We start from the raw sequence: 21,764 nt of genomic DNA on the forward strand, positions 1-21,764 counted from the left end.
AAGCGACTCTCATCGCTGAAGACGACACGTCTCCATTCGTCCCTCCATTCACGCCTGTCGCGACACCACTGGAGGCGGGCTGCACGATGTTGGGGCGTGAGCGGAAGACGGCCTAACGGTGTGCGGGACCGTAGCCCAGCTTCATGGAGACGGTTGCGAATGGTCCTCGCCGATACCCCGGGAGCAACAGTGTCCCTAATTTGCTGGGAAGTGGCGGTGCGGTCCCCTACGGCACTGCGTAGGATCCTACGGTCTTGGCGTGCATCCGTGCGTCGCTGCGGTCCGGTCCCAGGTCGACGGGCACGTGCACCTTCCGCCGACCACTGGCGACAACATCGATGTACTGTGGAGACCTCACGCCCCACGTGTTGAGCAATTCGGCGGTACGTCCACCCGGCCTCCCGCATGCCCACTATACGCCCTCGCTCAAAGTCCGTCAACTGCACATACGGTTCACGTCCACGCTGTCGCGGCATGCTACCAGTGTTAAAGACTGCGATGTAGCTCCGTATGCCACGGCAAACTGGCTGACACTGACGGCGGCGGTGCACAAATGCTGCGCAGCTAGCGCCATTCGACGGCCAACACCGCGGCTCCTGGTGTGTCCGCTGTGCCGTGCGTGTGATCATTGCTTGTACAGCCCTCTCGCAGTGTCCGGAGCAAGTATGGTGGGTCTGACACACCGGTGTCAATGTGTTCTTTTTTCCATTTCCAGGAGTGTATTTTGAAAAAACAAGCGCTTAAAGTTTAAAATTGTGTTTTTGTTTGAAATATTTAAATTGAACAAACATTTATTCGGCAACGCCAGCGCCGTACAGTTGGCCTTTTTTTTTCGTTGGTATCGAAACACGTTCATTTTGACGAAAGTATATGAATTTACTGGCTTCCGCTTACCAATGGAAGCGTTCTTTGCATGACTGGGATTACCTTTGGAACCTTTTCTATCCGTATAAATATGTTTCTTTGTCATTTTCAAGTGCTCGTGTTTTACTTCGTATAAAAAACATAGGAAATGACAAGTTAAGCAGACGCGAGACAAGCACATGGTTTTCGACTGTTTACTATAAACGAACCATGTTACGAAGAGAAACATTGTTGAGAAAAGTATTTTCGTTGGTACTAATGCCCTCTGTAATACCAAGCGAAATTATTAAGTCCCCTGTTCCGTAGGTAACTATTATAGTATTACATCGGTTGCGTTCGAGCGCTCGGATGCGCCACACCCCTATGTTTTAAATCACAGTTTCAACATATTTTAGCGTTTATGCCACACTTGGTATGAATGAAGCTTAAGAACAGACTTTCTAAGGAACGTTTTAACGCAAAAAAAATTTGACTGTTCACTGTACACCTGTCTCTAGCTGACTGCTCAGATATCGTGTAAACAGTTGTGACATATGAAACTTTTAGTCGTAACATTCAGGCGTCATACACGCCACGTTTTGAAATCGGACAGCCGTTCCAGCGATTTCTGGCCACTCTGCTTAAAACAAAAGGAAAAAAAGCATCCGATATTGTTCCTCCTTACCCCAACAAATAATTTTCGTCGAACATACATGTTGGTACTTTTTTCTGGTGACTTTGTTTGAAAAACCACACACTGTTCACTGTCTGTAAAGACGCTAGCTAAATGATGCCAGCAGAGTACAGCAACTGAATTATTGGTCTCTAAACGGCAGCATGAACATGTAGTGGCGGTTGTAGATTGTCGTTCCGATCACGAAACAGTACTCTGTTTAAATATTCGAACTTCATAAACTGTTCGTTACGAATAGTTGTATATAGCCGGCCACGTTCGATAAACAGTGATATTAGACCCTACCAATCTGCGCTCGGTGACTGAAGAGAGGTTTGCTCACCACGGATCATCTATAGCTGCCACTCTGTCGCTCTGGATTTCATGTCAGGGGTCCCAATTTATAGAATATACTGATTGGTCACTGACAATAAGTGTGGCAACTGGGATTACTACTACTGTTATGAAAAGGATTTTAATACAATAATTTCGTTTAATAACGAATGCCACTTCATTTTGTTTACTTAGTCTTCCAGCGTTAAATAAGGAAATGACAGATACAACTGAATTTTTAATATCGTTAATGACGTATTGGAGCCAGCAAGTTCTGCACGTGAACATTTATTTGCGATCTCTAACTATATGGCCCAGCAGCGCTCCGATCATAGCTGATGTCACCAGCATCCAGTGTCGGAAGTCTCTTTGTGTAACACAGTTACCCAAGGAACTTCTTGGACGTTGTATAGTATCTTGAATATAAAATTTTACTACGTTCACTCTACAATTATTCAAAAATTGACGAAGGTGGCCATTTTCCCTCTGCCAAATAGTAAAGCTACTGCTCCTATCACCTACCACGTAAATTGCCCTCCGCCACACACCGTTGGGTGGCTTGCGGAGTATAAATGTAGATGTAGATGTACCAGTTACGCTTCCTTCTCTCTTTCTTTCTCTATGAGTCACGACACCTTCTTTTCCCTTATGTCCATTAACTGTATGTTATCATATTGATCTTTCTTGCCCTCACCCACCCCCTGCTCTCATGCGCCATTGCTGCAAGCGCTCGCACGTAAAACCTACCTTCACCTAATTTCAATATATTGTTGTAGTTATCATGAACAAATATAAACTGTGTGTGTTTTTTATCTTTACTGTAGTAAATTTAATGTCTGAATTTAGTATAACATGCTCATCGTAATATATGTAATGTAACGTATGTAGAATACCTGGTTAGGACTAAGAGAGCTTCTGATCACCATAATTTTAGTAAGTTAAACAAATAAATAATTAAAAAATACTTCCGAGAACACAGGGCGATATTGCTTCGGGAATTCTCCTGCAAGTTCCTCAGGTGCCCGCATCAATCGCTCTTCGTTGATGATGGGCGATCTCCGCCGAATTTCGTAGTACAGGTATTAATGTCTTTCTGCTGTTTATCTTCTGAATGATTTTTTTTAATAAAGTGATATTACAAATACTAACTTCAGTTTGACTGAAGGTTCCAGTATGGTTAGCATAGCTTTATAGTAATTAATTTTTGTTCCGGAAAGCAGGCTGGTTTGATTCAGTATTCTAATACTCCATATTATTCCCCAAACTTTTTACTACAAAATCCTATTTTTCAACATTATCTCCGTCCAATGCGACGGCCTTACCACATCTTAATCGAAGAGCCTGTATGCCCTCATGGTACCACTCTACAGGTCTACGGCGGAGCCAACGTCTTCGTGCATCAAGAACGTCCCCATCATGCATCTATTGCTTCCCGCGGAGTGCATCCTTCATTGGGCCAAACAGATGGAAGCTTTCTGTGGTCTTCTGATAGGAGGTGAGGAACGCAGCAGGCACACACCTGTGGGTACCCCACCCGATGGACGAATGTGTCAGCACTACCAACTGCAACGTCCATTTGAGTAGCGAGGTGTCTGATTATTGTCCGTCGATCACCTTGAATGAGGAAGTCCGTACGTTCCAACACTGCACGACTGCGGACAGGTTTGCGCGACCGTGTTGCGATGATGACAGACGTTTCGCCCGACGACTCACCGTGCTTTCGTTCACTGCCATGTTTCCTTTAACATTCTGCAAGTGCCTATGAATATCTGCGATGCTCTGGTTTTCCGGCAAAGGAAACTCAATGAAAGGTCTCTGCTTAGAGCGCACATTCATTACAGCCACCACTGTGAAGGCTACGTATAGAGCTGCTATCTATCGGAACTTCAGGAAACAATAGGGGCTGAAGCGGGAGCGGGAATATTCCGCGGTGTCCGGTAACAAAATTCCTCATTTATTCAACTAAAACTGATAGAAAGAGTGTGTTGCATGACTTATTGAACGCCCCTCGCATTAATAGTTGATATTTAACGTTATTCGCGTTACCGCCTCTTTGTGTGCGAGTCTCCGCTGTCTGTGATAGTCCATCTTCTTCCACTAAGCAAAGCTTAGCACGCTGCATGCAGCCTACCTACCACCTTTCATTGTGGACAGGTCATCCCGTTTTCAAGAAAGAACGTCGAACAGATGTGCAGAACTATAGACCTGTATCTCCAACGTCGATCAGTTGTAGAATTTTGGAACACGTATTATGTTCGAGTATAATGACTTTTCTGGAGACTAGAAATGTACTCTGTAGGAATCAGCATGGGTTCCGAAAAAGATGATCGTGTGATACCCAGCTCGGGCTATTCGTCCACGAGACTCAGAGGGCCATAGACACGGGTTCCCAGGTAGATGCCGTATTTCTTGACTTCCGCAAGGCGTTCAATACAGTTCCCCACAATCGTTTAATGAACAAAGTAAGAGCATATGGACTATCAGACGAATTGTGTGATTGGATTGAAGAGTTCCTAGATAACAGAACGCAGCATGTCATTCTCAATGGAGAGCAGTCTTCCGAAGTAACAGTGATTTCAGGTGTGCCGCAGGGGGGTGTCATAGGACCGTTGCTATTCACAATATACATAAATAACGTTGTGGATAACATCGGAAGTTCACTGAGGCTTTTTGCGGATGATGCTGTGGTATATAGAGAGGTTGTAACAGTGGAAAATTGCACTGAAATGAAGGCGGATCTGCAACGAATTGACGCATGCTGCAGGGAATGGCAATTGAATCTCAATGTAGACAAGTGTAATGTTCTGCGAATACACAGAAAGAAAGATCCTTTATCATTTAGCTACAATATAGCAGGTCAGCAAATGGAAGCAGTTAATTCTGTGAATTTTCTGGGAATATGCATTAGGAGTGATTTAACATGGAATTATCATATAAAGTTGATTGTCGGTAAAGCGGATGCCAGGCTGAGATTCATTGGAAGAATCCTAAGGAAATTCAATCCGAAAACAAAGGAAGTAGGTTACAGTACACTTGTTCACCCACTGCTGAATATTGCTCACCAGTGTGGGATCCGTACCAGATAGGGTTGATAGAAGAGATAGAGAAGATCCAACGAAGAGCAGCGCGCTTCGTTACAGGATCATTTAGTAATCGCGAAAGCGTTAAGGAGATGATAGCTAAACTCCAGTGGAAGACTCTGCAGGAGAGACGCTCAGTAGCTCGGTACAAGCTTTTGTTGAAGTTTCATGAACGTACCTTCACCGAGGAGTCAAGCAGTATATTGCTCCCTCCTACGTATATCTCGCGAAGAGACCATGAGGACGAAATCAGAGAGATAACAGCCCACACAGAGGCATACCGACAATCTTTCTTTCCACGAACAATACGAGACTGGAATAGAAGGGAGAACCGATAGAGGTACTCAAAGTACCCTCCGCCACACACCGTCAGGTGGCTTGCGGAGTATGGATGTAGATGTAGATGAGATGTAGATCTTCTCTATTGTTGGTGACTAGTGCTAATACAGAAGCGGGCACAGCCCTGCATGAAATACCCGCGATGCGGCACGCGCTCTGCAAGGTTCGGGCACGCTGCGTGTACGCACCTCTCATGAGCACCTTGCGCAGGCTGCGGCGCACGGCGGTGCAGTTCCAGCGGCGGTTGCGGAACTGGAACTGGCACTCTCGCGTGCCGAGCGCCACCCCCTTGGAGATCTCCTTGAGCAGCGCCGGCTCCTTGCGGCAGATCTCGGCTAGCCGGCCGCGCAGCCGCCGCGTCTTCTTGCAGATCATGGTCGGGTCCAGCACCACGTGACTGCCCGCGGCCCTGCCGGCAGAAACGTCACAGTCTCACACAGCTGCCTCCTCAAACTCAGAAAGGCGCCGCCACGGTTTTAAAGCCCTTGTTACTCGAACGAATTGCTTGTCTCAATCGACTATTCGCGGCAAGTGAGTCTACTCTGCTTCTGGCGTTATTCCTATACTAAGTCTCGTCTGTCACAAACAGTCGTTTTCTTTTACACTACAGCGCCAAAATAGTAGGTGTTGTCAGAGCAATAATGTCAACAGAACTTAGTACTGACAAAACAGAAATCATAGTGGATGTTCTTGGCAAAAGTTTGTATGGCTGATTTTCCATGCTCCTGAGAACTGAAAGAGTAAGAAAGCGTCATCCAAACATTTCAAAGCATCTCAATTTTATATAATACTAGAGAAGAAACCCGTCGTTTCCCAGGTATTTATTTATAGTTGTCTGTCCATGCCAGCACTACGCAACATCTGGCCTTGCGATGAATGTTTATGACGTCATAGCTGATGAACTATGTGTCGTACAGTGATACGATTTTGCACTTGGATTCAGTGGTATATGTATATAGTATCTGTAAAAATATGTCTCGAATACAGGTGGTGGTAAAGAAGCAATAAATTGTAACGCCATGATAAATGAAAAGCACCAGTTTGCTTTTGTTCTACAATATTACTATTATTGTAAACCGGTTTTCGGCTTACAAGGCCATCTTCAAACATTTACTGAGTATTATCACCAAAGAAGTTAAATGTTAGCAGACAACACTGGAAGAGAAGTAACACATCTAGACTGATGTAGAAACATACAGTAAGTAACATCTTTCCAATGAAAAAGTAAAAACTGAACTGTACATGAATAACAATGGAGTAAACAGGAAAACCTTTAGCACAAAATAGGAATAGCATGCCTACATGTTGATAATACTCAGCAAATGTCTGAAGATGGCCTTGTAAGCCGAAAACCGACTTACAATAAAAGTAATATTGTAGAACAAAAGCAAACTGGTGCTTTTCATTTATTATAACGTTGTTCTACCAAGAACCGACGGAAGATTCTGTTAATATAACGCCATGCTTTATGTGGTACTCTTACTGCGTGAATGGGGGAAAAGTAGAAAATGATTTTTCATTTTATCATTTTTTATGGATTGTCAATAAGAAAGACTTTCATAAAGATTCTAAATTATGCGTAAAGTTTGTTGCAAGTAGCTAGGTGATCTCACTCTCAGTGAATAAAGGCTGGGAATTCACATCTCGCGGGCTACACTGATTTTTCTCCCCCACCCTTACCATTTTGATAGGTAGGTGGGTCTTACGTAGACAGCGATTGTCACCTGACAGTAAGTGACATGTGTACCAAGTTCGCTTAAAATTGGTCCAGTGGTTTAGGAGGAGATGTGGAGACACACACACACACACATTCTTACAATTTGTATGGATTTATAAGGCACTAAATAGCGCATTTTTACTTTATCCTTTACGTCTTGATTTCGTTCTAAGTGTCTCATACCATTACTATTTGCCTCGTGAGACGAATCTGACTTTCACTGTTACTGTATTACATTTATCCACTTACGTTCATAGCCGGCCGCTGGTGGCCGAGCGGTTCTGGCGCTACAGTCTGGAACCGCGCGACCGCTACGGTCGCAGGTTCGAATCCTGCCTCGGGCATGGATGTGTGTGATGTCCTTAGGTTAGTTAGGTTTAAGTAGTTCTAAGTTCTAGGGGACTTATGACCTCAGCAGTTGAGTCCCATAGTGCTCAGAGCCATTTGAACCATTTGAACTTACGTTCATATTTACGCACAGCGTACACTTTTCCTTCGTGCAAGGATTGTAAAAGTTAGACATCTTATTGCTTTCAGACAATTCATCTCTCTTGTGGAAATATATTAACAGGAAAAATACAGGTCTATCGAGAAACCTTCACAATATGTCATGGAAATGCCTTGTGGCTAGGGCCTCCCGTCGGGTAAACCGTTCGTTTGGTGCAAGTCCTTCGAGTTGTCGCCACCTCGGCGACTAGCGCGTCGATGGGAATGAAATGATGATGATAAGAACACAACACCCAGTCCCTGAGCGGAGAAAGTCTCCGACCCAACCGGGAATCGAACCCGGGCCGTTCGGTACGACATTCCGTCGCGCTGACCACTCAGCTACCATGGGCGGACACAATATGTCATTAAAACAGAGGAAACAACAAAATAAACATTAAGATAACTTAAAATCCATTATTACGACAGGAATGAGTTCGATGAGCTTAGGTTAACTTCCTGTGTTAATAGGCGAAGTCACAGTCTATTGTTTCTGTGTGTGCGCAGTCTGCAACACATTCTGTGGTGTCACCGCCAGACACCACACTTGCTAGGTGGTAACTTAAATCGGCCGCGGTCCTGTAGTACATGTCGGACCCGCGTGTCGCCACTGTATAATCGCAAACCTAGCGCCACCACATGGCAGGTCACAAGACACGGAATAGACCTCGCCCCAGTTGTACGGACGACATTGCTTGCGACTAGACCTACCAAGTCTTCCTCTCATTTGCCGAGAGACAGATAGAATAGCCTTCAGCTTAGTCCATAGCTACTACCTAGCAAGGCGCCATTTGTATCAGTGCTTATAGCTTACTACTATTCAAGAGATGTATTCCAACACGAGAATAAAAGTTAAGTAACATCTACGTACTTTTCCTCTTATTCATTAATAAGTCTCATGTTCCAGAACTTCAAGCCCGTCTGCGTTAGTTTAGCGTGCACCTAGCTACCTCATTGTGTCTATGCTGTCTGAAATAGACACAACATTATTTGGCGACGAGTAAAAGAGTTTGTATTCATTCGTTTGTGTCATGGCTTCGCCACAATCTCCAGATGTACTGTCCGAATTTTTTCGCTTGCAGAATCAGCAGACGCAGGCGTTATTGGAAGCCCTTGGACAGCTCGTCCAGGGTCAACGTGCACTGCAAAACGATGCGGCAGCCGCCGCTTCTTCGCTACCGCTGCCACAAAACGCTGTTGCACCTCCCTTTCGGCCATACGTGGCGGCCGAAGAGTCGTGGACTGAGTGGTCCCGACAATTTGCCTTCCATCTAGCAGCCTACAGAATTCAAGGTAATGAGCGGCAGCCGTTTTTGCTTTCTTGTGTCGGTGTGTCTACCTACCGTGTGATAGTGAAATTGTTTCCCCGACGCGACGTAGCAACTCTGTCCTACGAAGAAATTTTGTCTGCTTTAGATGCCTATTTCAAAGAAACAGTAAATGTAGTTGCAAAACGGTATACGTTCTTTCGTACAAAACGTACGGCCGGTCAGACTAATAGGGAGTGGGTAACAACTTTGCAAGGACTTACTAGGGAGTGTGCCTTTGAATGTGACTGTGGCCTCCCTTATTCAGATACTATGGTGCGTGATGCAATAGCACAGAACGTTTCTGATGTTCGCATAAGGGAACAGATTTTGAAACTAGTTAATCCCTCCCTTCAACAAGTGATAGACATATTGGATAGGCAAGACACACTTGACTTTGCTCAGGAATCATTTGAAACTTCGCCAGCCGTGTGTCACATTAACCGGCCCGCCGGCCGCGCTGCCCGGGACGCTACACGGCCCTCGCGCCCGTCCGCACAGCAGCGGCAGCCTAGCTCGCAAACACGTGCGCCGCGTAAGCAAGCAACTGCAGTGAAATCATGCCCGCAGTGTGCTACTAGACATTCGCGTGAAAATTGCCCGTCACGCCAAGCTATTTGCTTTTACTGTCAAAAGAAAGGGCATGTTCAAAGTGTTTGCCAGAAAAAGCTTCGATCAGACAATCACACAAATTCCAGGCCTTTTGCTTCGCGCCGGAATCAAACCCAGGACAATCAGGCTCGTGGACCTTCACCCATGGACATTCATGTAGTTCATTCCCACCCGTCCAGTGACACTTTAGCTCACAGTGACTGTGTTCGTCCCACAAAACGTGTGCGTCGACGTCGCCGGAATTCCCGTAAAGTCGCAAGTGCTTCTGTACCTGTATCAGTTCAAATTGCACGTGACAGTCGCTCTTGTCGTCAACAGGACAATAAACTTTTTGTGGACTTAGACTTTGAAGGCAAAGTGATACCATTCCAGCTCGATACCGGAGCTGCAGTTTCATTGCTCAATCACGCCACGTACAAACAACTGGGCGCCCCGCCATTGCGTGCCGCACATGTTAACTAGTTACTCAGGACAACAGATCCCTGTGTTAGGACAGTGCAGCCTTCTTGCCACATACAAGGGACAAACAAAACTTGTGTCATTTTACGTTCTTCGTTCTTCTACTGCAGTGAACTTGTTTGGTTTAGATTTGTTTCAATTGTTTAATTTGTCTGTAGTAAATCAGGTCCTATCAGTGAATCAGACTGTGCCTTCCGCCAGTGTTTCTAGTCTTTGTGAAGAATTTGCAGACATTTTTGCACCGGGCCTTGGTTGCGCTCAGAACTATGCTGCACATTTGGAATTGAAAGACAACGCGCAACCGAAATTTTTCAGAGCGCGCAATGTTCCCCACGCATTGCGTGAGGAGGTCGCCAGAACATTACACGATTTAGAATCTCAAGGTGTAATTGAACGTGTGCAGGCTTCTCTATGGGCCTCACCCTTAGTAATTTTGCCAAAACCTTCCGGAAAATTGAGACTTTGTGTGGACTTCAAGGCAACTGTGAATCCACAACTTGTGACTGCTACTTTTCCTTTGCCCTGCCCAGAAGATCTTTTTGACACACTGTGCCCGGGAAACTATTTTTCCAAATTGGACCTAGCAGATGCGTACTTGCAAATACCTGTGGACGAAGAATCCCAGCGCGTCTTAGTGGTTAACACGCATCTTGGCTTGTATCGCTTCAAAAGACTGCCATTCGGGTGTGCATCCGCCCCGGCATTGTTTCAGCAATATTTACAAACTATTTGTGCGTCGGTCCCTACTGCTGCGAACTATCTGGACGATATTGTGATCTCAGGACAGACAGAAGCAGAACATTTGCAAAATCTCCGCACATTATTTCAGGTCTTGCGTCAGCATGGTCTTCGCTTGAGGAAGGACAAATGTGTGTTTTTTGCTCGGGACTTACCCTACCTGGGGCATGTCATAAATGCCCAAGGTATACATCCGAGTCCAGAGCACCTCCGTGCCATACAGGACTTACCTGCTCCGCAGAATTTGAAACAGCTACAGAGTGTGCTGGGTAAAATTAATTATTATAACAAATTTCTGCGAAATGCTTCTTCCATTTCAGCTCCGCTTCATCGCTTACGCCGTAAAGGTGTTCCGTTCGTCTGGACGACGGAATGCGAACGCGCCTTTCGCCGGTTGAAATCGGCGTTACTTTCAAATACTTGCCTTACGCCATTCGATCCCCGAAAACCTCTTTTGTTGATGGTAGATGCATCGGATTTCGGGATCGGTGCTGTGCTTGCGCACAAAGATGGCTCGCATGATCGCCCTATTGCCTTTGCGTCAAAATTGCTCTCGTCTGCGCAAAGAAATTATTCACAGATAGAGAAAGAAGCTTTAGCTCTCGTGTTTGGTGTTACAAAGTTTCATGATTTCTTGTATGGTCGTCGCTTTACCATCATCACGGACCACAAACCTTTGACATCGCTTTTTCATCCGAACAAGCCTGTGCCTCCGCGTACAGCGCAGAAATTCATTCGCTGGTCACTTTTTCTCTCGCAGTACCGCTACGATATCTTGTATCGGTCCACTGCTCAGCACGGAAACGCTGATGCGTTGTCCCGTTTGCCTGTTGCTGAGGATAAAGCATTCGATTCTTCCGAACTTGCTTGCATGTTCATTGATTCGGAAGCCGATGAAGTGGTCGCATCGTTTCCGATTGATTTTCGTCGTGTAGCTACAGCCACAGCTACTGACCCTGTCCTTGCTACTGTTTTGCGTTTTGTTGCTACGCAATGGCCCTTGTCAAAGTCACGGATCGAAGATCCTTTGGTTCGCCGTTTTTTTGCTCACAAGGAGAGACTTTTTGTACGACGTGGTGTTTTGTTGTTGCGTTCTGATAATGATCAATCCCGAGTCGTGGTCCCACGTTCGTTACAGTCCTCTGTCTTAAAGCTTCTCCACCAAGGACATTGGGGTATAGTGCGTACGAAACAACTTGCTCGTCAGCACTGTACTTGGTTCGGAATCGATGCTGCGATTACGAATATGTGCTCCTCTTGCGTGGCGTGTGCCGAACAACAATCCGCACCGCCGCGGAAATTCTTTGCATGGCCGACCGCCACTTCCCCTTGGCAACGCTTGCACATAGATTTTGCTGGTCCATTCTGGAATGCTCGATGGTTGGTTGTGGTCGATGCTTTCAGTAATTTTCCTTTTGTTGTCCGGATGTCTTCCACGACGTCTTCTGCCACAATCCAAGCCTTGTCTGCTATCTTTTGCATTGAAGGTCTTCCGCAGACTATTGTTTCCGACAATGGCCCACAATTCATGTCCGCAGAATTTCAGTCATTCTGCAAGGCCAATGGTATTCAACATCTGACGTCCGCGCCGTTTTCGCCTCAGTCAAACGGTGCCGCTGAACGATTGGTCCGGACTTTCAAGTCACAGATGTTGAAATTGAAAGAATCGCATTCTCGGGAGGACGCTTTGTTGCTCTTTTTGTCTTCGTATCGCTCTCAGCCCCGCGATGGTCGCTCGCCGGCTGAATTGCTCCATGGTCGTCCTCATCGCACCCTGATGTCTTTGCTGCATCCGCCGCATCAGGTTCCTGTGCAGCGGCAGACTCCTGCTTTTGCTCCTGGCGACGTTGTCTATTATCGCAACTATCGTGGTTCACGGCGTTGGCTCGCAGGGCGCATTCTTCGCTGCCTCGGCCGCGCGATGTATTTGGTTTTGGGGGCCTCTGGTGAGGTGCGTCGGCATCTCAATCAGCTGCGCCTCTGTCGTCGCCTGGGTTCTGCCGCTCCCCGTCTGCTTTCAGCGACGGTGCCGTCAGGTCAGCGCCCTGGGGACCCATCTACTGGCTCGCCTCATCCCCAGGTGTTACCGACGCTGCCTTCCATTTTGCCTCATGGCGTCGCGCCGCCGCCGCCGCAGCCGCCGCCGGCGCCGCCCGCAGCGGACGCTTCGCTGCAGCCGCCTGGCGCCTCCCTGGGTCACGCGCCGCCGCTCGCTTCCCGTGACCAGCCGTTCTCCGCCATGGACCTCTTGCCCGCTCCGGACCAGATGTCGTCTTCGCCCGTCGGGTGCTCCGACCACATGGAGGTCGACCCTTCGGCCCCTCTTGTATCCTTACGTGCGCATACGCCTCATGTTGACGTGCACCCTGGACTAGGTTTGCAGGCGTTTCCTAGCTCCCCTCGGACCGAATGGCCGGGTGCGGGTGGCACAGCCTCGCCTGTTGTTAGGCTCCCCACCTCATCGCATACGTCAACCTGGGGTCCTCCCCACGGCGGGCGGAAGCCTTATCTCACGACCGTTCGCCGATTTGCGGGGGAGGAATGTGGTGTCACCGCCAGACACCACACTTGCTAGGTGGTAACTTAAATCGGCCGCGGTCCTGTAGTACATGTCGGACCCGCGTGTCGCCACTGTATAATCGCAAACCTAGCGCCACCACATGGCAGGTCACAAGACACGGAATAGACCTCGCCCCAGTTGTACGGACGACATTGCTTGCGACTAGACCTACCAAGTCTTCCTCTCATTTGCCGAGAGACAGATAGAATAGCCTTCAGCTTAGTCCATAGCTACTACCTAGCAAGGCGCCATTTGTATCAGTGCTTATAGCTTACTACTATTCAAGAGATGTATTCCAACACGAGAATAAAAGTTAAGTAACATCTACGTACTTTTCCTCTTATTCATTAATAAGTCTCATGTTCCAGAACTTCAAGCCCGTCTGCGTTAGTTTAGCGTGCACCTAGCTACCTCATTGTGTCTATGCTGTCTGAAATAGACACAACACATTCAAAGTTTTAGACCTCCACTGTAGGCACACTCAGTTGATCACTGACATGATTGATCGACTCGTGGGCCATTGGCGGCTGGATTATATCCAAGGCGAGGCACAACCATAAATTGATTGTGGCCAGAAAGTCGCAGGTGCAAACCGGGCTTAAACGAGCCTTTGCCGTTTTTAGTCCTCTACACAACAGATAAAAGGACAAAACTATGTACGAACGTACACTGCCGGTCAGTAAAACTGCAACATCAGGAATAATACAAAATAAAGAAATTTTTCTTTCTGTGTGTGGACAGTGTAACAGTAAGAAAACGACATGTGGATTTAAAGTAACGAGACACTGCTGTGAAACATTGTGTTTCGAAAACATGTCATCCTCAATATATGCCCGTGTTCTATTCCTACAACGAACCATGTGAACTTTCCATTGATCGAAACAGTGCAGGAAGTCTTTCTCTGTGAGCTCCTTGATGACGCGCGCAGCTTTTTCTTTTACTACTTCAAAGCACTCAAATCTTGCAGTTGACCTTTTGGAATCGATAAAAGTCATACCGCGCCAGGTCAGGCCAATAAGGTGGGTGGTTTAACACTGGGATGCTCTACTCCGCTAGAAACGTCTTAACAGACAATGCGGCATGAGCCGGTGCGCTGTCTTCATTTAGAATCCATAATTTATTCTTCCACGATTCGCATCTTTCTTTTTTGTTTCTTAATTGAGCATGAACCTTAAGGTAGTAACGTTGATTAACAGTCTGACCTTCAGGAACATAGTAAAGATGTGCAGTGCCACTAATATCTAAAAGAATCATCACCGCTTTGAATTTTGATATGCTCATTCGAACTTTCTTCGCACCCGGTAAAGTTGGACCCTTCCAATGCATGGATTGGCGCTTAGTTCCTGTATGATAAGTGAAAAATCAAAATGTGTCACATGTTATGCGTGAATCATCTTCTGTATGTTCTCGGCCATCTTGGAAACGCTTAAGCCATTCAAAAACTCGCATATGTGATAACGTTCGGCATACACTTATTTTACAAGGTAAAGAACAGATTTCAGTAGCAGTTTCTCGAATTTTAATGCGAAACTTCACGACAGTTCGTAGCTCTGTTATTACACTTACCACTTTTCCTGCAAAACAAAATAAACAGTTCTTACATAAAAGAAGGCGGCGGTTACACTGATTTGTCTACAGAGACCAGAAATGACACATTCACTGAGAAGGTTTCACGCTTCACAGCTATTGGTGTTTCATTTTTGGCGCATACATACTTACTGTGTGCAGCATCAGACCCGTTATTTTACAGCCACACCTCACAATTAAATTTGTAGGTGGGAAAATTAGAATATAGAGTTGGTACTTCCAGTTACAGCAAAGGCTGTAAACCGACTGGGTGTATAATCGAATAAAGCCTAGATGTCAGATAAGGGTACCTCAGTCCGTGCTGCTTGAACACTGTGCTAGAGTTCGTCAGCACAGTGGCCGATAACTGGTGGCGTGCCAGTCTCACGTTAAGCCACAGCTCATGTTTTCAGAAATCTACAGAACGTGTTGGCCACAAGAACAGTCACACGGAGCGTGCGGTCTTTCGTTATCTTATTGAAAGATAATTGCTCGGAGACCTGAAAGGCAGAGCACTACCATCGGACTTAACACGTCATAAACGTAACGACTACTCAGATTATCTGCTATGCCAGTCAGAAGTGTCCGAGTTGCATAGTCACTGGTACCCCGTTGCAGCACGTCAGGTGCAGGGTGCTTATGATGATAACGAATGCAATCTGACATCATTTCTTCATCTCCGAACCTCCACACGTACATGTCCATCGTGGTGTGTAAGCCGACCCGAAACTCATCTGAACGACGACGTGGTGCCACCTCTGTGTCCAGTATCGTGGTTGGATTCAACACTGTAGTTGCTCATCTCTCAGATGTCGCGTCATGCCAGTAACAGTCCTCGGTGCGGCAGTCAAATGGGCAACACGGGAAGCCTGGGAATACCATGTTACGTAACAAACCATAAAAGCAGGAGTGCGCAGTCTAGATAACAAACCTACGCCATTGACTCTCATATCGACGTTCAGTCGAGATGGAATCGTGAATCGGTGAACAGCGTGCTCTTGCCGTAAGGGCGTTTTTCAAAAACGACGTAGCCACACAGCCGTGTACGAGTATTTCGCACACATTGTGATCTCGCACGTCATCCCCCAGTCCCGTCGGCACATGCTATAAAAGTGTGGGTATAGAACGTTGAGGAAACGTATGATATCATGCGAAAGGTGGGTGGAAGTGGAAAACTCCTGTGACTACCAAATAATGTTGCAAGAGTGGAAGAAGCCTTCAGCCGAAGTCTCAGGCGTTCTGCACACAACAATGGGCTGCAACTTGACATATTGGATCGCAATGAATGGCGAATATTGTACAAGAGGCTGCAGTATCATAGTTACGGAAAATAGGTAGTGCAAAAATTGAAAGTGGACAAGCTCCAGCCGCGCGGGATTAGCCGAGCGGTCTCAGGCGCTGCAGTCATGGATCGTGCGGCTGGTCCTGGCGGAGGTTCGAGTCCTCCCTCGGGCATGGGTGTGTGTGTTTGTCCTTAGGATAATTTAGGTTAAGTAGTGTGGAAGTTAGGGACTGATGAACTTAGCAGTTAAGTCCCATAAGATTTCACACACATTTGAACTTTTTTTTTGACAAGTTCCCAAAGAAACTGAAGTTTTGCCGAGAGTTTTGGAACTCGTGAACGACAGCCCAGGCCTGTGCGACAATCTGATCATGAGCGATGAGACCAATTTTTGTGTGTCAGGTTTTGTTAAGGTTCAGATACTGGTCAGGTGAGACTCCTCAAATTCTTCATGAAATGCCAGTACACAGTCAGAAAGCGGTAATGTGGTGCGACGTATAATCGTTTGGAAAGAAGAGCACTATTTTTTTTTTAGACGATCGCGACAATGTTCCTACTGTGAATACAGAACGTTACGTTCACATGTTGGACGATTTCTTAGTGTGACAGCTTGCTGTTCTCCCTGTAAGTGTAAACACATTCTTCCAGCAAGACGGGGCCATATACATACCTCGCTGCATTCCATTAACGCGCTACAGAAAATATTTCCCGGTCATCTGATCTCCAAAACTGGGACATTTCCTGGCCTCCAAGACCCCCTGACCTTAAAGCGTGTGAGTTCTTCCTTTGGGGTCATTTGAAAGCTCAGATCTTCCGGTGTAATCTACCACACAACATCCAGGAAATGAAGGATCAAATTCGGAAGGAATAACTCCGATACCAGTCCTGCAAGATGTGATGTCTGAGTTCCATAAAGGACTTGAAATGTGTCTGAAGGAAATGATTTCCATCTACGTGATGTCATTTTCAAGTGATGTGCATTTTAAATTGCAGGCGATGTAAATTCATGTTGTATTTGTTGGATATCGCTGTGAATAAATCCGTAGCACTGGTGGAGGTTTCAAAAGAGCCCGTTTCACTGCCGTGCCTGTTATTTGCCACATTTATCGCTGAGAAAATGCAGTGAAAGTGTAAAACTAATTAATTCCTCAACAGAGAAATGTGATAAATTTTATCACAGGTTAGTTTAGTAAGAGCGAGAGCGTCATCGTCAAATTCATCCCATTAAGCAGAAGAATGGCGTGGTGAATAAAGGGAAGGTTTTCTATTAAAATTTTGAGGATGTTATTTCCTGACAAAAAAAAGATATGATCGGATGTCAACGTAATCTCGTACACGTACACACTGTCGGCGGGTATTTAAAAGTTGAGAGTTGCAATTCTCTGTGCCAGTTGGAACGTCTGCCACTATACATTTCTGCTGTTTGTGTTTAGTGTTAGAGCCACGACTGGTAGGGTATACAGAATAATTCAGAAGGAATGTCACATAATTTGTGAGGTGATTCTTCATGTGAAAATAAACGGAAAACGTCCTGTGAACAAGTGTCTGATATCGATCGTGACAGTACTGAAGTAGGTGGTAGACTACATACATCCATCAATGAATATGATGGTAAGTGTGAATATTTTTACCGTAATGCCGTGTAGGCGCTGTGGTAGACAGAGTATTGGTGGAACAGATGACTAAGCCATTTTGCAGGAGGTGTGGGGGTTCTCCTTCAATTGGCAGCACTGTGATGTCACTCTGAGGCAACAGCTGCAAGTGGAGTCCATGTGCAATCCTGGGTTGGATCAGTTAGCAGTCGTGAGGCCGTGTGCGTGTCGTGCTTGACTGTTTAATTTAGCAAGACCACTGTGTCCGTGAATAGCAACATGCTGTATACGTTCTCTATTGCAGAATACACAGACATGTTGTTTGTGTACGGGTAATGAAATGGCAATTCCATTGCAACTGTGACAAAAACCAGAGATGTTTCCCTGATCGACAAACACCCTGTGCTAAGGTATTTCACAGAGTTTTTCAAACGTTACCTGAATCCAGAACGCTACCCAGTATACATATAACATCAGAATGTGAGGCCATCCAGTCAACTGAGGAAATAAAACATTATTGCAATGATAAAACAGAGTCCCATCACCAGTACACAATGGATTGGCCGTCAGCTCGATATTCCACAAATGCATGTGTAGCGTACATTATATTCTGAGGTCTTGTACATATTCCATGTGCACCCTGTGCAACATCTGCATCCAGGAGACTTAGTAACCAGACAACAATTTTGCGAATGGTTGGCTGTAAATGAGGGAAACAGTGTTCCAAGTTAGGTTCTCAATGAACGTCCGGTGAGGTATGACAGATGGCCTGTTGATAGGGCCTGTGTTCCTGCCAAATGCCGCCCAGGGTGGCCGAGCGGTTCTAGGCGCTTCAGTCTGGAACCGCGTGACCGCTACGGTCGCAGGTTCGAATCCTGCCTCGGGCATGGACGTGAGTGCTGGCCTTAGGTTAGTTAGGTTTAAGTAGTTCTAAGTCCAGGGGACTGATGACCTCAGATGTTAAGTCCCATAGAGCTCCGATCCATTTGAACCATTTTGATAGAAAACCTACCTGCAGTTTTGGAAGACGTGGCACTAGAGCAACGATGGCAACTGTACTTGCTACATGATGGATCACCGATTCGTTGTACCAGATAAGCTTCCTCGACGGTGCTTTGGCCGTGTCACATCCAATAACTGGCCTGACACATCGCCCGAACTAACCCCATTAGAATTCTGCTTAATGAGTTGGTTAAAGGGGAATGTGTACGCTGCGAAGGTGGATACACGTGAAGAACTTGTCGCTCGGACAAGGTTCGCAGGAGAGCTTCTGTAAAGTTTGGAAGGTAGGAGACGAGGTACTGACGGAATTAACTCTGAGAGGACGGGGCGTGAGTCGTGCTTGGGTATCTCAGATGGTAGAGCACTTGCCCGCGAAAGGCAAAGGTCCCGAGTTCGAGACTCGGTCCGGCACATTGTTTTAATCTGCCAGGAAGTTTCATATCAGCGCACACTCCGCTATAGAGTGAAAATCTCATTCTGGAATTTTCTGAATGGTTGGCTATACACTAGGGAAACATTATTCCAAGTTAGGTTCTCAATGAACGTCTGGTGAGGTATGACTGATGGCCTGGTGATAGGAACTGCGTTCCTGCCAGGTTGCATGATAGCCGCACCATACACATATTTTTTGATAGAAAACCTTCCTGCAGTTTTGGAAGACGTGACACTAGATCAACGATGGCAAATGTACTTGCAACATGATGGATCACCGATTCGTTGTACCAGATAAGCTTCCTCGATGGTGGATTGTCTGTACCAGATCCACTAACTGGCCTGTCAGATCACCCGAACTAACCCCATTATAATTATGCTTATTGGGTTCGTTAAAGGGGCATAACGTGAAGAACTTGTCGCTCGGATTAGCGACGCTCTTGCCCGCATCAAAGCCTGTTGAGGTGATGTTCGACTCATTGAGATTGATTAGGGACGTTTTGAACACCTCTTGTAGGATGGATCAGCCATCTGCACCACCATTATTCTGTCCAACCCAGCATTTCGGTAAGTGATGTCCGTAGTTGTCTTCGATGTGTATAGCCCTCAACTCGCCCCAGTTGCATAACGATCGAAAGCCAGACACATGTTCATAGCACTTTTACTATTTATGTTGACATGTAGAATCATCTCACAAATTATGTGACGTTCCTCCTAAACCACCCTGTATAATGAGCACGAACAGCATCAGATATTGAGTGATCACTTTGAAGGAAACGGAGATGCGCCGTACTCGTATGAGACAGCGTTATGAGCACCTCACAGAGTTTGAAACGGGCCTCATTGTGGGTCTCCATTTGGTCAGCTCGTAGTATTGTGCAACACAGTGCATTCAGATCTAGAAGTCACCCGATGTTCGACTACGTCGTCAAGGTTCTGACAGATGTGACTACCACAAGGGAGGATCTTCATAATGTGCATTAAGCACATCATAACTGCATCACATCTGCGTCTACCATCCGAGAGTCCTTGCAACATTCTGTGTCATTTCTCACCATTGGTAGGAGACAAAAAAAAGTAGGCAATTACTGTCCCTGACGGTAACAACACAACACAAACGGCTGTGTCTGGAGTAGTGCCATGACCAGGAAGTACGGACTACTGATGAACGGCGTCTTACTGTGTTGAGCGATGAATCGCGGATCTGCACTATCTCGGATGGCCACCGTCGGCGATTAAAGCGGCGTCCTGGGGAGAGACCCCCATTATTCCATTGTTGTGGACAGGTTCAAATGGCTCTGTGGGATTTAACGTCTGAGGTCATCAGTCCCCTACAACTTAGAACTACTTAAACCTAACTAACCTAAAGAGAACACACACATCCATGCCCGAGGCAGTATTCGAACCTGCGACCATAGCGGTCGCGCGGTTCCAGACTGTAGCGCCTAGAACCGCTCGGGTTGTGGACAGGAACAGCGGTGATACTCCTGGCGTCATTGTATGAAGAGCCGTCGGATATGACTTGAGGTCACGGCTGGTAGTTCTACTGATTAAGGGAACTCCGTCGGCACAACGATACGTCATGTTTCCAGAATGAGATTTTCACTCTGCAGCGGAGTGTGCTCTGATATGAAACTTCCTGGCAGATTTAAACTGTGAGCCGGACCGAGACTCGAACTCGTGCTTGGGTATCTCAGATGGTAGAGCACTTGCCCGCGAAAGGCAAAGGTCCCGAGTTCGAGTCTCATTCCGGCACTCAGTTTTAATCTGCCAGGAAGTTTCAAATCAGCGCACACTCCGCTGCAGTGTGAAAATCTCATTGTGAAAACATCCCCAAGGCCGTGGCTAAGCCATGTCTCCGCAATATCCTTTCTTTCAGGAGTGCTAGTTCTGCAAGGTTCGCAGGAGAGCTTCCGTAAAGTTCGGAAGGTAGGAGACGAGGTACTGGCAGAAGTAAAACTGTGAGGAAGGGGCCTGAGTCGTGCTTGGGTAGCTCAGATGGTAGAGCACTTGCCCGCGAAAGACAAAGGTCCCGAGTTCGAGTCTTAGTCCGGCACACAGCTTTAATCTGCCAGGAAGTTTCGATACGTCATGTGTTAACTCTCACGCGACCAGTGCCTTAGTGCCATTCTCCTATGGGAGAACTCTCGTCCACAAATGGATAGTGTCTCTACGACTGTCTGTGCGAACTTTGGATACTCCCGTTGTCATCAAGGTCCTCAGTTGTGGCCGCGACAGAACAAGTGTGGGACCAGTACCGAGGGCTACCCCATCCCTGTGCCAGTATCCAGAATATCAATGGTTAGTTACAACAATGGTGGGACAGCTTACCTCAGGAGAGGATACAACTGCTTTATGACACCCTTCTCAACCGAATCAGTGCATGCATAGACGCCAGGGGGGTGCTACGTCATAGGGACAAGTGTACTCATACGGCCTTCCTCTTTGTGAATTTGACTCGATTTTGTTATCACTGAAATAACATTCCACAGACTCTCAATTTGCGAAGTTTCAATTCGTCTCCTCCTCACCTTCAGGGTGCTTCACTTTTTTTTTTTTTTTTTTTTTTGTCAGGTAGTGTATCATTTACTCTTGAGAAACATCGTGAAATCACCCTGACATTAAGTAAATGAATCTCGAACTAACACGGAAGCTCAACCGACATTCGTTTGTGCCACGTACCATTTGCCAACAGAACAGAATGGGGGAGAATTAATGTGGCGGATCAAGTGCCCTCTACCGT

The 21,764-nt window shown here is 46.4% G+C and overlaps 1 protein-coding gene across 1 annotated transcript in view; it reads right to left on the reverse strand.

Annotated features, from left to right (window-relative positions):
* The window catches only part of LOC126237273 (protein Wnt-6), a 661,913-nt gene that overhangs the window by 169,407 nt on the left and 470,742 nt on the right, over positions 1–21,764 (reverse strand). Inside the window, exon 2 of the mRNA XM_049947203.1 lies at positions 5,457–5,677. Within this exon, the coding sequence (XP_049803160.1) occupies positions 5,457–5,677 (221 nt within the window). The remainder of the gene's footprint in view (positions 1–5,456; positions 5,678–21,764) is intronic.

Source organism: Schistocerca nitens, chromosome 2 (assembly GCF_023898315.1).
Source record: "Schistocerca nitens isolate TAMUIC-IGC-003100 chromosome 2, iqSchNite1.1, whole genome shotgun sequence".
In the NCBI taxonomy this organism is placed as follows: Eukaryota; Metazoa; Arthropoda; class Insecta; order Orthoptera; family Acrididae; genus Schistocerca; species Schistocerca nitens.